This window comes from Stomoxys calcitrans, chromosome 5, assembly GCF_963082655.1.
Source record: "Stomoxys calcitrans chromosome 5, idStoCalc2.1, whole genome shotgun sequence".
NCBI lineage: Eukaryota > Metazoa > Arthropoda > Insecta > Diptera > Muscidae > Stomoxys > Stomoxys calcitrans.
The window spans coordinates 149,684,001-149,696,670 of record NC_081556.1 but is presented as its reverse complement, the minus strand read 5'-3'; the positions used below and the strand labels follow the sequence as shown (position 1 = coordinate 149,696,670).

The window sequence follows — 12,670 nt, the reverse complement described above, 5'->3', positions numbered from 1 at the left end:
TTACCTGTAAAGCTTTATGATCTCTACATGTCTGCAGTTGTCTACGTTCTTTGGATTTCATGACACGACTCATGCTGCAACGATAAGAAAAAAAAAAACAAAAAAGTTAGAAAAACCGGGAGTTATTTAAAATTAGAAACTAAATTTATGAACTTTTCCCCCATCCAACAACTTTAAAAGCTGCCGCCAAACTGCAAAAATCTTGGCCATTTCTCTGGTTGAACTTAATTCTCTTGCACATATTCCCTGCACATTTTCACCATCACTCCCCATTATGTGCCGCTTACTATTTTCCTTTACAATCATAGCGGAAAAACAGAACATTCGCTAGAATGCCGTTACCCGTCGACTAGCTTTTTTCTCTAAGTTTACCCCCCAGCCTTAAACCCAGAGCGAGAGGGTCGTGATTGATGGTGTTTTCCAGGCAATTAATGAACAAGCGAACGAAGGAAAACGCTAGCCAGGCTCAAACGCTGGGCCAAGTTACACACCCATACACAAATAAACCTTCGCCACTTATGTTCATATGAATGTTGATTTGTACACGACTTGCACATGCATCTAATGTACTTTTGTTGGCCCATTATGTGCCTTCAAAGTCCCCCCTCCCCCAGGCGAAGTCAAGCATCACGGCTTTTGGTGAAAATTAAATGCTGCACTGTGAATTGAAATTTTATAGAATTTAAAAGAAAATTGGAGGAAAATATTAATTTATGTTTATTTTATTTTTAGAATATTTTATTAAAAAGTTTTTTATAAATAATGTTTTTGATTTTCGAGGTTTCATTGTATAAGTTCGATAAGTTGGATCATAAGGCGCAGAAAGTTGTCTGCTATTGAAACTAGAGTGACTGAGTGAGATCTAAATCCAATCGCGTGATCGTGCGTGAGCGTGAGTGAGTGAAATCCTGCTCACGACACTTATCACCGAGACACTCACGAGCAAGATATATTCATTAACAGGTAGTGACAGTTGACCAACAACAAAAGATTGAGTGCACTATCTGTCAAAATCAGTGATTAGTGCAACTCTGATTTTGAGTATGTTACTTGTTCGCGCCATTTTTCGTTGTTTGTGTGTGTTATGGTTCTTAACTATAATACACACACACAACCAAAGCTCGTTGACAGATAGTGCACTTCGCGAGAAAAAATTGTACTCAACTATTTACGGTACACGTTTTCACGTTGTTTCACGAGAAACTCACGACACACTCACAAGACACCCACGAGACACTCAGACTCCCGAGACGCTCACGATTCACGAGAAAATAACGACTGAAGCTAAGTATGCACCTCTAGCAAAGTTTTTGGATGCAGCCAAGACATTTATGTTGCCACTGAAAAATAGTTGTGTAGAATACAAGATGGCGACACACAGCGATTTATAATTTTCGCCGAATTTTAATCATTTTTGGCTAATAAAATACATATGTGCTGTTATTAATCGTGTTTATTTGCAAATAACTTTATTTCATGTAGCTTGGGGCTAATAAAACATACATACGTAGTTGCATGAAAAAATCACCAATGCCTGGAAGCAGAATTTTTGTCCACACTTTGCATGTGGTGCATGTGGTACGGTTAAAATAGATCAAGAACCTGAAATAGCTTCCATATAAACCGATCTCCCGATTAAACTTCTTGAGTCCTTACAAAGCGCAATTTTTCCGATTTGGCTGAAATTTTGCATGTAGTGTTTTGTTGTGACTTTCAGCAACTGTGCCTAGTACGGTCCAAATCGGTCAATAACCTGATATAGCTCCGATTTAAACCGATCTCCCGATTTGACTTCTTAAGTCCTTACAAGCCGCAATTTTTGTCCGATTTGGCTGACATTTTGCATGTAGTGTTTTGTTATGACTTTCAACAACTGTCCCAAGTACGGTCCAAATCGATCTTTAACCTGATATAGCTCCCGTATAAACCGATCTACCGATTTGACTTCTTTAGCCCTTGCAAGCCTCGTTTTTTATCCGATTTGGCTGAAATTTTGAGTATAGTGTTGTGTTATAACTAACAACAGCTGTGCCAATTACGATCCAAATCGGTCTATAACCAGATATAGCTTCCATAGTTTAGCAGAATCCATAGTAGTGGGTTTCTGAGATTTGGCCCGGCCGAACTTAGCATGCTTTGACTTGTTTAAACTTGTTTCAACAAACAGACGGACGTGTTTGTCTAGATGCTCTATGAAAAACGACGATCTAGTACTTTGTAGAGTTGAAAATATATAAAATGTAATTCGATGTGTTCAAAATGGAATGTCAAAATGGCCAACCGAGCCGCAGTGGCTAAAAATATACGCTGGCTTGTAGAACATTTGGTAGGATTTGTCTTAAATTTTGATGGGAAATAATTTTCTTGAGTGGCAACACTGCTCGTGAACACTGATCGCATATGGTGTTGTATTTCAAGACTTCTGAAGAGCGAGGCACTGAAGATAGTGTAAAACGAACAAATTGCTGTTGAGTAGATAATCTAGAAAAACTACCACCATTCAGTAATTGGGAGTATTTTTATCTCGAAATCATAGCCGATACAGTGGGTTATGAGAAATTACTCGCTGTATATGAAAGCGGTTCGCTGTCACTTTCACATCACAATATGGAATGATCACACAAATTGTTTGAAAACTGTTTGTTTTCTCATATAAATACTGGGCGTATGTGTGTGTGTGTGTTTACCCATGCTTTGCCAAATCAACCAATTTGCCTTCGTACGAATTTCGTACTACGAAAGCAGACGACGCAAAATGAAGCAAAATGTACTCGTATACCTGCATTGTACCAAGATATATTCATTTGCATGTAGTGGCAGTTGCACAACAACAAAATATTGAGTGCACTATCTGTCAAAATCAGTGATTAGTGCAACTCTGATTTTATGTACGTAACTAGTCCGCGCCATTTTTCTTTGTTTGGGTGTTATTGATCTTAACTATAATATACACACACACACAACCAAAACTCGTTGACAGATAGTGCACTTCGCAAGAAAAAATTATACTCAGCTGTTTACGGCACGCTACCTTATAATTATGCCATGCATTGCACAAAGTGCACTCACTGATATCCGAATCAATCTTTCTATTGGGTTGCACAAAAAGTAATTGCGGATTTTTCATATAGTCGGCGTTGAAAAATTTTTTTACAGCTTGTGACTCTGTAATTGCATTCTTTCTTCTGTCAGTTATCAGCTGTTACTTTTAGCTTGCTTTAGCAAAAAAAAATTGTTAAAAATGTATATTTGATTAAAGTTCATTCTAAGTTTTATTAAAAATGCATATTTGCTGCAACCCAATATTTGCTGAAGGGCTCATTTTATGCATGCACTCATCTCGTTACTTGGTGTTTTGTTTATCAGTTTTACTCAATTCGGTCATACAATGTTGTATTTTTAAGCGTGGAGTTCAGTTCTTGAAAAGTTCTACGATTGTTAGTGTGCCTTGAAAGCAGAAATGAATAGTCTTGCGCAGGCCTTTGATTTCTATTGGGTTGCCTAAAAAGTAATTGCGGATTTTGAAAAAGAAAGTAAATGCGTTTTTAATAAAACTCAGAATGAACTTTAATCAAATATATAATTGCCATTTTGTTCGATAACCTTTTGGCATCTTCCTGGCAAATTTAGTATTCCACGCTCATAGAACTTCTGGCCTTTATCTGCAAAAAACTGAACCAAGTGCGGTTTTATAGCCTCATCATTGCCGAAAGTTTTACCATTTAAGGAGTTCTGCAAAGATCGAAATAAATGGTAGTCTGATGGTGCAAGGTCAGGGCTATATGGTGGATGCATCAAAAGTTCCCAGCCAAGCTCACTCAGTTTTTGGCGAGTGACCAAAGATGTGTGCGGTCTAGCGTTGTCCTGGTGGAATATGACACCTTTACGATTGACCAATTCTGGTCGCTTCTCCTTGATGGCTGTATTCAATTTGTCCAATTGTTGACAGTAAACATCCGATATAATCGTTTGGATCCTTGGAAGCAGCTCAAAATATACCACACCCTTCCAATCCCACCAAACAGACAGCATAACCTTCTTTTGGTGGATAACAGCCTTTGAAGTGGTTTGAGCTGGTTCACCATGCTTGGACCATGATCGTTTTCGACTAACGTTGTTGTAAACAATCCATTTTTTCATCTCCAGTTATGATTCGTTTTAAAAACGGATCGAATTCATTGCGTTCAAGGTGCATATCACAAGCGTTGATTCGGTTTGTTAAATGAATTTCTTTCAATATATGTGGTGCCCATATTAAAATTGACGCTAAACAAACAAAAGAAAGCTAAAAGTAACAGCTGATAACTGACAGAAGAAAGAATGCAATTACAGAGTCACAAGCCGTTGAAAAAATTTGTCAACGCCGACTATATTACTACTATATTACCGACAATTACTTTTTGGGCAACCCAATATATCGTCAGCATACATGTGGATCCTACTATGATTCAGAAAACGTGGCAAGTCATTTAGGAGACTGAAAGAAGTTAAAGTGTACTAAATTCGGCCGGGCCGAATCTTATATACCCTCCACCATGGATCGTATTTGTCGAGTTATTTTGCCGGTATCTCGTTTTAGGCAAATAATGGATAAAAGAAAAGAATTAGGGAGTTTGCAAAGAGGGAGATCAGTTTATATGGGAGATGTATCAGGCTATAGACCGCTTCAGACTATATTTGATACATATGACACGTTGAAGGTCATGGGAGAAGCCGTTGTACAAAATTGCAGACAAATTGGATAATAAATGCGCCCTCTAGAGGCTTTAGAAGTGAAGATCCCAGATTTTATTCATTTAAAAAACTAAAAGTTGAAAATTTTTTTGTTATCGGAGTTTCTTTCGAAGATGTAACTACTGTTGCCTCAAACGATAATGTGGTCCATTCCACTTGGTAAAGTATAATTTCTCTTCTTAATGTGCATCTCCTCGGGTATGTGTAGCCACTTTCTTGCGTCTTTAAAATATGGTTTCTTTCGAGGCGCAAACCGAGGGATTTTGCACTTTTGGGATCCCAACAAATGCATCATTCATTTGGTCTCTTTGTGTATGGCCTCCGTTGTGCTTGCCTTCTGCAACAAAGATTTGGGAAATGGCAGGCTTTTGTTTTGGGCATAGAGCATACATTGTGGTTGTGAGAGGAAATTAGCGGGTAACGACCAATGTTAATAACTTGGGAATGCTTTAAACGCTTTTCCCCAAACCAAAATGGTGTCAGCCCCATAGAGGCGCATGGATAGATGAATGAATGAGTGAATGTGGGGAAAAGGTAAATTCGTTAAAGTATCGTAGAAACCATTCAAATTAAGATATGATGTGCCCAAAAACGAGACCATTAAAGTTCCAACTAAATTTGAATAGCTTGGAAAAATTTGTTAATGATGCTCAACAATGTTGTGGCTGTTGATAGCCGGGGCCATAGCCAATTCCCTATAGTTAAGAGATCTATGGGAAGTATCTGGAGGAAAAGCAACAGGCACTTCTTCTAAGTTGTAGGGATACTTACTTTTCCAGCTGCTGACGCAGTTCCTTTTCGAACGTTGGCGACCCGCATTGGCTCTGCAAAGAAAGCAAGCAAAGGGAAGACAATCATAAATTAATTGAAACGTTTATTTGGTGATATATAAAAAATACAACACAACAACAACAACATTGAGAAGAAATCATAAAAAAACTTAAAATTTTATTGTTAACAATGCCATTAAAGACCGACGACAACGATGCGAACGACTAGTAGTGGTGGTTGTTTTTGCTGATCACATCACCAAACCGCCAATCGCTCGTTTAGGGGGGGCTAATGTGATGTGTTCATGTTTTCTTTTACTGCATGAAAAACCTCACACAAAACTGTCACTCTGACGGATTTATGATCGGCCAAATGACAAAATTAACTCACAATCAAAAATGAAATGTGAGGCGTGCAGCAAGCCCTAGAACTCAGCCATACAATTCCAGCATTTTATTAGTTTTAGTTTTCCCTCCAAGTTTTCAGCTGTGCATGCCTATATGGCTGCTCTGTTTGCGTGTGCTTGTGAGTTATCTTGTAATAAATTTTTTTTTCACTAAATAAACTTCAAGCCCTAATAGGGATATAAAACATTTTTCGTTTTTCAAAATCGAAATAGGCAATTAAGATTAATGCCCTTTTATGGCATGTAATGCAATGAGGACGACCTTCATTGCACGAGGGAGATAGGGGATTCACCGTTTAGTAGTTTGGCTATGGAACAAGGATGGCCGTTTGAAGTGATGTGGTGGTGGTGGTAATTGTGCTCAATGAGGTATTAATTAATCAATTTTATGGTCCTATCAATGGATCTGTCATGTAGATGGTTGGTAATGGTCTAGCGAACACATGTAGTTTTTTTTACATGCATTTAGAACACGCAAACTATTGGGTTGCCCAAAAAGTAATTGCGGATTTTTCATATAGTCGGCGTTGAAAAATTTTTTCACAGCTTGTGACTCTGTAATTGCATTCTTTCTTCTGTCAGTTATCAGCTGTTACTTTTAGCTTGCTTTAGAAAAAAAGTGTAAAAAAAGAAAAGTTAAAAAAAAAACAAGTAAAAAGGCGGCCGGGTCGTACTTTAAAAATCCACCACCTCGCCCCATAGCAGCTATATCGAAATATGTTCCGATTTGCAACAAATACTAATGAGTACAAGTCATTGTTTAATATAACAAAATATTGGTCTTTTTAGTAGCTATATATAAAAATAAACCGATCTGAACCACATGCGACACGGATGTCGAAAAGCCTAACATAAGTCACTGTGTCAAATTACAGTGAAATCGGATTATAAATGCGCCTTTTATGGGGCCAAGACTTTAAATCGAGATATCGGTCTATATGGCAGATATATCCAAATCTGGACCGATTTGGGCCAAGTTGGAGAAAAATGTTGAAGAGTCTAACACAACTCACTGTCCCAAATTTCGGCGACATCGGACAATAAATGCGCCTTTTATGAGTCCAAAGCCTTAAATCGAGAGATCGGTCTATATGACAGCTATATCCAAATCTGAATCGATCTGCGCCAAATTGGAAAAGGAGGTTAAAGGGCCTAACACAACTCACTGTGTCAAATTTCAGTGAAATCGGATTATAAATGCGCCTTTTATGGGTCCAAAGCCTTAAATCGAGAGATCGGTTTATATGACAGCTATATCCAAATCTGAACCGATTTGGACCAAATAGCAGAAAGATGTCGAAGGGCCCAACACAACTCACTGTGCCAAATTTCAGCAAAATCGGATAATAAATGTGGCTTTTATGGGCCTAAGACCCTAAATCGGCGGATAGGTCTATATGGGGGCAAGATCAAGATATAGTCTGATATAGCCCATCTTCGAACTTAACCTGCTTAAGGACAAAAAAAAAGAATCTGTGCAAAGTTTCAGCCCAATATCTATTTTTCTATCTATTTTTAAAGGCTGTAGCGTGATTTCAACAGATAGACGGACGGACATGGCTAGATCGTCTTGGATTTTTATGCTGATCAAAAATATATATAATTTATAGGGTCGGAAATGGATATTTTGATGTGTTGCAAACGGAATGATAAAATGAATGTACCCCCATACTTCGGTGGTTGGTTTAGAAATGAAATGTTGACAAAATTTCATATAAAAATGAAATTTTGACAAAATTTCCTATAAAAATGAAACTTTGACAAAATTTCCTATAAAAATGAAATTTTGATAAAATTTCCTATGAAAATGAAATTTTGACAAAATTTCCTATAAAAATGAAATTTTGACAAAATTTCCTATAAATATGAAATTTTGACAAAATTTCCTATAAAAATGAAATTTTGACAAAATTTCCTATAAAAATTAAATTTTGGCAAAATTTTCTATAAAAATTAAATTTTGGCAAAATTTTCTATAAAAATTAAATTTTGACAAAATTTCCTATTAAAATTAAATTTTGACTAAATTTCCTATAAAAATGAAGTTTTGACAAAATTTCCAATAAAAATGAAATTTTGACGAAATTTCCAATAAAAATGAAATTTTGACAAAATTTCCAATAAAAATGAAATTTTGACGAAATTTCCAATAAAAATGAAATTTTGACAAAATTTCCTATAAAAATTAAATTTTGGCAAAATTTTCTATAAAAATTAAATTTTGGCAAAATTTTCTATAAAAATTAAATTTTGACAAAATTTCTTCTAAAAATTAAATTTTGACAAAATTTCCTATAAAATGAAATTTTGACAAAATTTCCAATAAAAATTAAATTTTGACGAAATTTCCAATAAAAATGAAATTTTGACAAAATTTCCTATAAAAATGAAATTTTGACAAAATATACTAAAAAATTAAATTTTGACAAATTTTCCTATAAAAATTAAATTTTGACAAAATTTCTTCTAAAAATGAAATTTTGACAAAATTTCCTATAAAATGAAATTTTGACAAAATTTCCAATAAAAATGAAATTTTGACGAAATTTCCAATAAAAATGAAATTTTGACAAAATTTCCTATAAAAATTAAATTTTGGCAAAATTTTCTATAAAAATTAAATTTTGACAAAATTTCCTATTAAAATTAAATTTTGACTAAATTTCCTATAAAAATGAAGTTTTGACTAAATTTCCTATAAAAATGAAGTTTTGACAAAATTTCCTATAAAAATGAAATTTTGACAAAATTTCCTATAAAAATTAAATTTTGACTAAATTTCCTATAAAAATGAAGTTTTGACAAAATTTCCTATAAAAATGAAATTTTGGCAAAATTTCCTATAAAAATAAAATTTTGACAAAATTTCCTATAAAAATGAAATTTTGACAAAATTTCCTATAAAAATGAAATTTTGACAAAATTTCCTATAAAAATGATGTTTTGACAAAATTTCCTATAAAAATGGAATTTTGACAAAATTTCCTATAAAAATGGAATTTTGACAAAATTTCCTATAAAAATGGAATTTTGACAAAATTTCCTATAAAAATGGAATTTTGACAAAATTTCCTATAAAAATGGAATTTTGACAAAATTTCCTATAAAAATGGAATTTTGACAAAATTTCCTATAAAAATGAAATTTTGACAAAATTTCCTATAAAACTAAAATTTATTTTTTTTACCAGTCTGGCTTGTATACCCCTCCCCATTGATGCACATCTTAATTATTTGTATTCCTTATTACTTCCGTGTTATTATTACCACCCACTCTTGCATTCAGTAAACATATGTGTGTATGTGTTTGCATGTTCACACAAGCAAATTCGCCTTTCCTTTTCATAGCAGACCTATTTGAATATCCGTTTCCTCTTTTTTTTGGCATTAAAGCTAAAGCCACCCACAGATAGGCCATTAAGATGAGACAACATACAACAAATCTTACTTATGTGAAGTGTTGCAAAGATTAAGATTTCCAAAAATATATGATATTTTTCACTCTGCCTATGTAAATTAAGCGCCATGCACACGTACATTTGTTGATACTTATTACTCGGCGGCGATGAAGCCAAGTGTTTGTAATTATTTCCATGCATGCCAGAGAGAGAGAGTTTGAATAAATTTAACTTGATAGTGTTGTTAGGGACAATTATTCGTTATTCGGTTATCAAGATTTTGAAGAATAAGTCGACGAAAAATTAAAATGGAAAATTTGTTAAAAATTGGATTTTCTTAGAAAATGTTGCCAAAATAGCAAACAAAATAATTTATAGAAATTGTGCTATCAAAATTGAGTTTTATAAAAAATTTGGTAAAGTTTTCATTGAAAAATTTATCATATTATTATTAAAAAAACGTTTCTATTGACTTTTTTAAAAAAATTTCGTTAAAATTAGTTTTTGTAAACAATTTTACCAAAATTTGTTTTGTCTGTTTGAGAAGTTTTTCCCTGCTAGGTTCCTTAGCAAATTTTTACTCTACCCCCAAATGCCTTTCTTTTTAGTCCTATATTAACGTATTGGAAAATATTTCCGGTTAAGCGGGTATTTCGAGGGTGGTTACTTGGCCATTAAAATAAATATAAGATGCTCTACTTTCAAGAACATTTCATGTGAGCCCCTTAATGGCATGATCGGTAAATATTGGGTTGCCCAAAAAGTAATTGCGGATTTTTTAAAAGAAAGTAAATGCATTTTTAATAAAACTTAGAATGAACTTTAATCAAATATACTTTTTTTACACTTTTTTCTAAAGCAAGCTAAAAGTAACAGCTGAAAACTGACAGAAGAACTATATGAAAAATCCGCAATTACTTTTTGGGCAACCATAAGTTGTGTTTGAGGGTGGGATGGACCCCAGGGTCTTTGTCCCGAACATGAATATCAATTTCCCTATATTGTCGTGATTGGTCTATTTATCCATTTGGCGGGTTTTGGGCGGCCCCCGCGGTACCCAACCCAAACAATAGAAACTATGTTTTGTTTATGGTGTCTGTGAGAGTGCAATAAAATTTTCGAATGAATCACATTACCAATCTCCGAGACCTGGTATTTTTGAAAATTAGGGTAAGGGAAGTGCTGTTTGGGGGAGACATTTGATTCGAATATGGAAATAAAATTCGTGCTCCACTCCCAAATCCCTTTCATTTGAGCCCCATATTGCCATATTTTCGATAAATATGAACCATTTGGAGGGTGTTTTGGGGTTAGGGCGGCCACCGGTAATTTGCCCTGAAAATAGATATCAAATTCGTTCTTTTCTCCCAAATACCGTTGAAGTGAATTCCATATTGCCATGGTCGGAAATGAAGTTCAATTTAGGGGGTGATTTAGGGCGTGTCCCCAAAATCTTGGCTCTAAAATTGGATATAAAATTCGTATTCTACACTCAAATACCTTTCATTTGAGTCCCATATTGTCATAATGGGTCAATTGACCTATTCAATGTATTTTTAAGAGAAAAAGCGCCACCTAGACTTGAACGCAAATTTTAATGTCATATTCGTTATCAACTCCCAAATATCTTTCATTTGAATCCCATAAAGCCATAATCAGCTGATATGCCCATTTGAGGTTATTTGGGGTTGGGGCGTCCTCCTATTACATGAACCTAAGTTTGTATGCCACATTTGTAATCTACTGCCGAATACTTTTCATTTGTGTTTCATATTGATAGGAACGTCGAATATATCAGTTTAGAGTAGTTTTGGGGTTGGGGCGGCCCGCTGGGTACTAGTCTCAAATACCTTTCATTTGATACCCATATTGTGCCAAACTTACACAATCTGTGAAAATTTTAAGAAAATCGGTTCAACTGTTCCATATAGTCATGATGGGGTCATATGCCCATTTAAGGCGTTCTTGGGGGGTAAGGTGAACCCCTACACTTCCATCTGATTTTGTATGCCAGAATCGTAATTTACTCACGAATACCATTCATTTCAGGCCCATATTGACATTAACGTCTAATATGTCTACTTGGGTGAATATTGGGGTTGGGGCGGCCCGATGGGTACTTACACCCAACTTTTAATACCATATTCGTATTATATTTTCTAATACCTTTTACTTGATACCCATATTGTCCCGATCGGTCCACTTTTGATTTTGGGTGTAGTTTTTGGGTAATGGGGGAGGGTCCGCCCCCTTCCGAAATCAACAAATTATAAAGCCTATTTCTATTTCCTGACCATATTCGCAATCTACTCCCGAATACCTGTCATTTGAGTCCCATATTGTCATGCTCGTCCAAAAACCCTATTTTAGGGGGTTTTGGGGTTGGGGCGGCCCCCCAGTTACTTGGACTCAAATTTTAATATAAAATTTGTACTCTACTTCTGAATACCTTTCATTTGAGTCCCATATTGTCCTGGTTGGTACACTTTTATTTTTGGATAGTACTTTTGGGGTAAGGGGGAGGGTCCGCTCCCCTTTCGATATCAAAAAATTATTTAGCCTATGTTTCCTTGCAGACCAACCTACACAATCTGTGAAAATTTCAACGGTAATCGGTTCAGCCGTTTTTGAGTCTATGCGGAACCAAGAAACAAACCGACATTTTTTATTTTTATACCCTTGACCATAGGATGGGGATATACTTATTTCGTCATACTGTTTGTAACACCTCGAAATATGCGTCTAAGACCCCATAAAGTATATATATTCGCCCGTACGTCTAACTTTCGATAGAGTAGGCGCTTGAAATTTTGCACAAATAATTTTCATTAGTGTAGGTCGGTTAGGATTATACATGGGCCAAATCGGTCCATGTTTTGATATAGTTGCCATATAAACCGAACTTGGGTCTTGACTTCTTGAGCCTCTAGAGGGCGCAATTCTCATCCAATTTGAATAACATTTTGCACGTGGTGTTTTAGTATCACTTCCAACAACTGTGCTAAGCATTGTTTAAATCGGTCCATAACCTGATATAGCTGTCATATAAACCAATCTTGGGTCTTGACTTCTTCAGCTTTTAGAGGGCGCAATTCTTATCCGATTTGGTTGTAATTTTGCAGGTGGTGTTTTGGTATCACTTCCAATAACTGTGCTAAGTATGGTTCAAATCGGTTCATAACCTGGTATAGCTGCCTTATAAACCGATCTTGGTACAACATTTTGTACAACGACTTCTCCCATGACCTTCAAAATACGTGTCCAATATGGTCTGAATCGATATATATTGTAGTTTGATACAGCTCCCATATAAACCGATCTCCCGAGTTTGCTTCTTGAGCGTAATTCTTATCCGAATGAAA

At 35.3% G+C, this 12,670-nt stretch overlaps 1 protein-coding gene across 5 annotated transcripts in view; it reads right to left on the bottom strand.

The window, feature by feature from the left end:
- LOC106084627 (probable WRKY transcription factor protein 1) overlaps positions 1–12,670 on the bottom strand; it is a 289,563-nt gene that overhangs the window by 5,062 nt on the left and 271,831 nt on the right. For all 5 annotated transcript variants that reach the window (XM_013248455.2, XM_059369054.1, XM_059369055.1 and 2 more), the window contains 2 exons: positions 5,506–5,558; positions 5–74 (listed from right to left, as the gene is read on the bottom strand). In XM_013248455.2, coding sequence (XP_013103909.2) covers positions 5–74; positions 5,506–5,558 — 123 coding nt within the window. The remainder of the gene's footprint in view (positions 1–4; positions 75–5,505; positions 5,559–12,670) is intronic.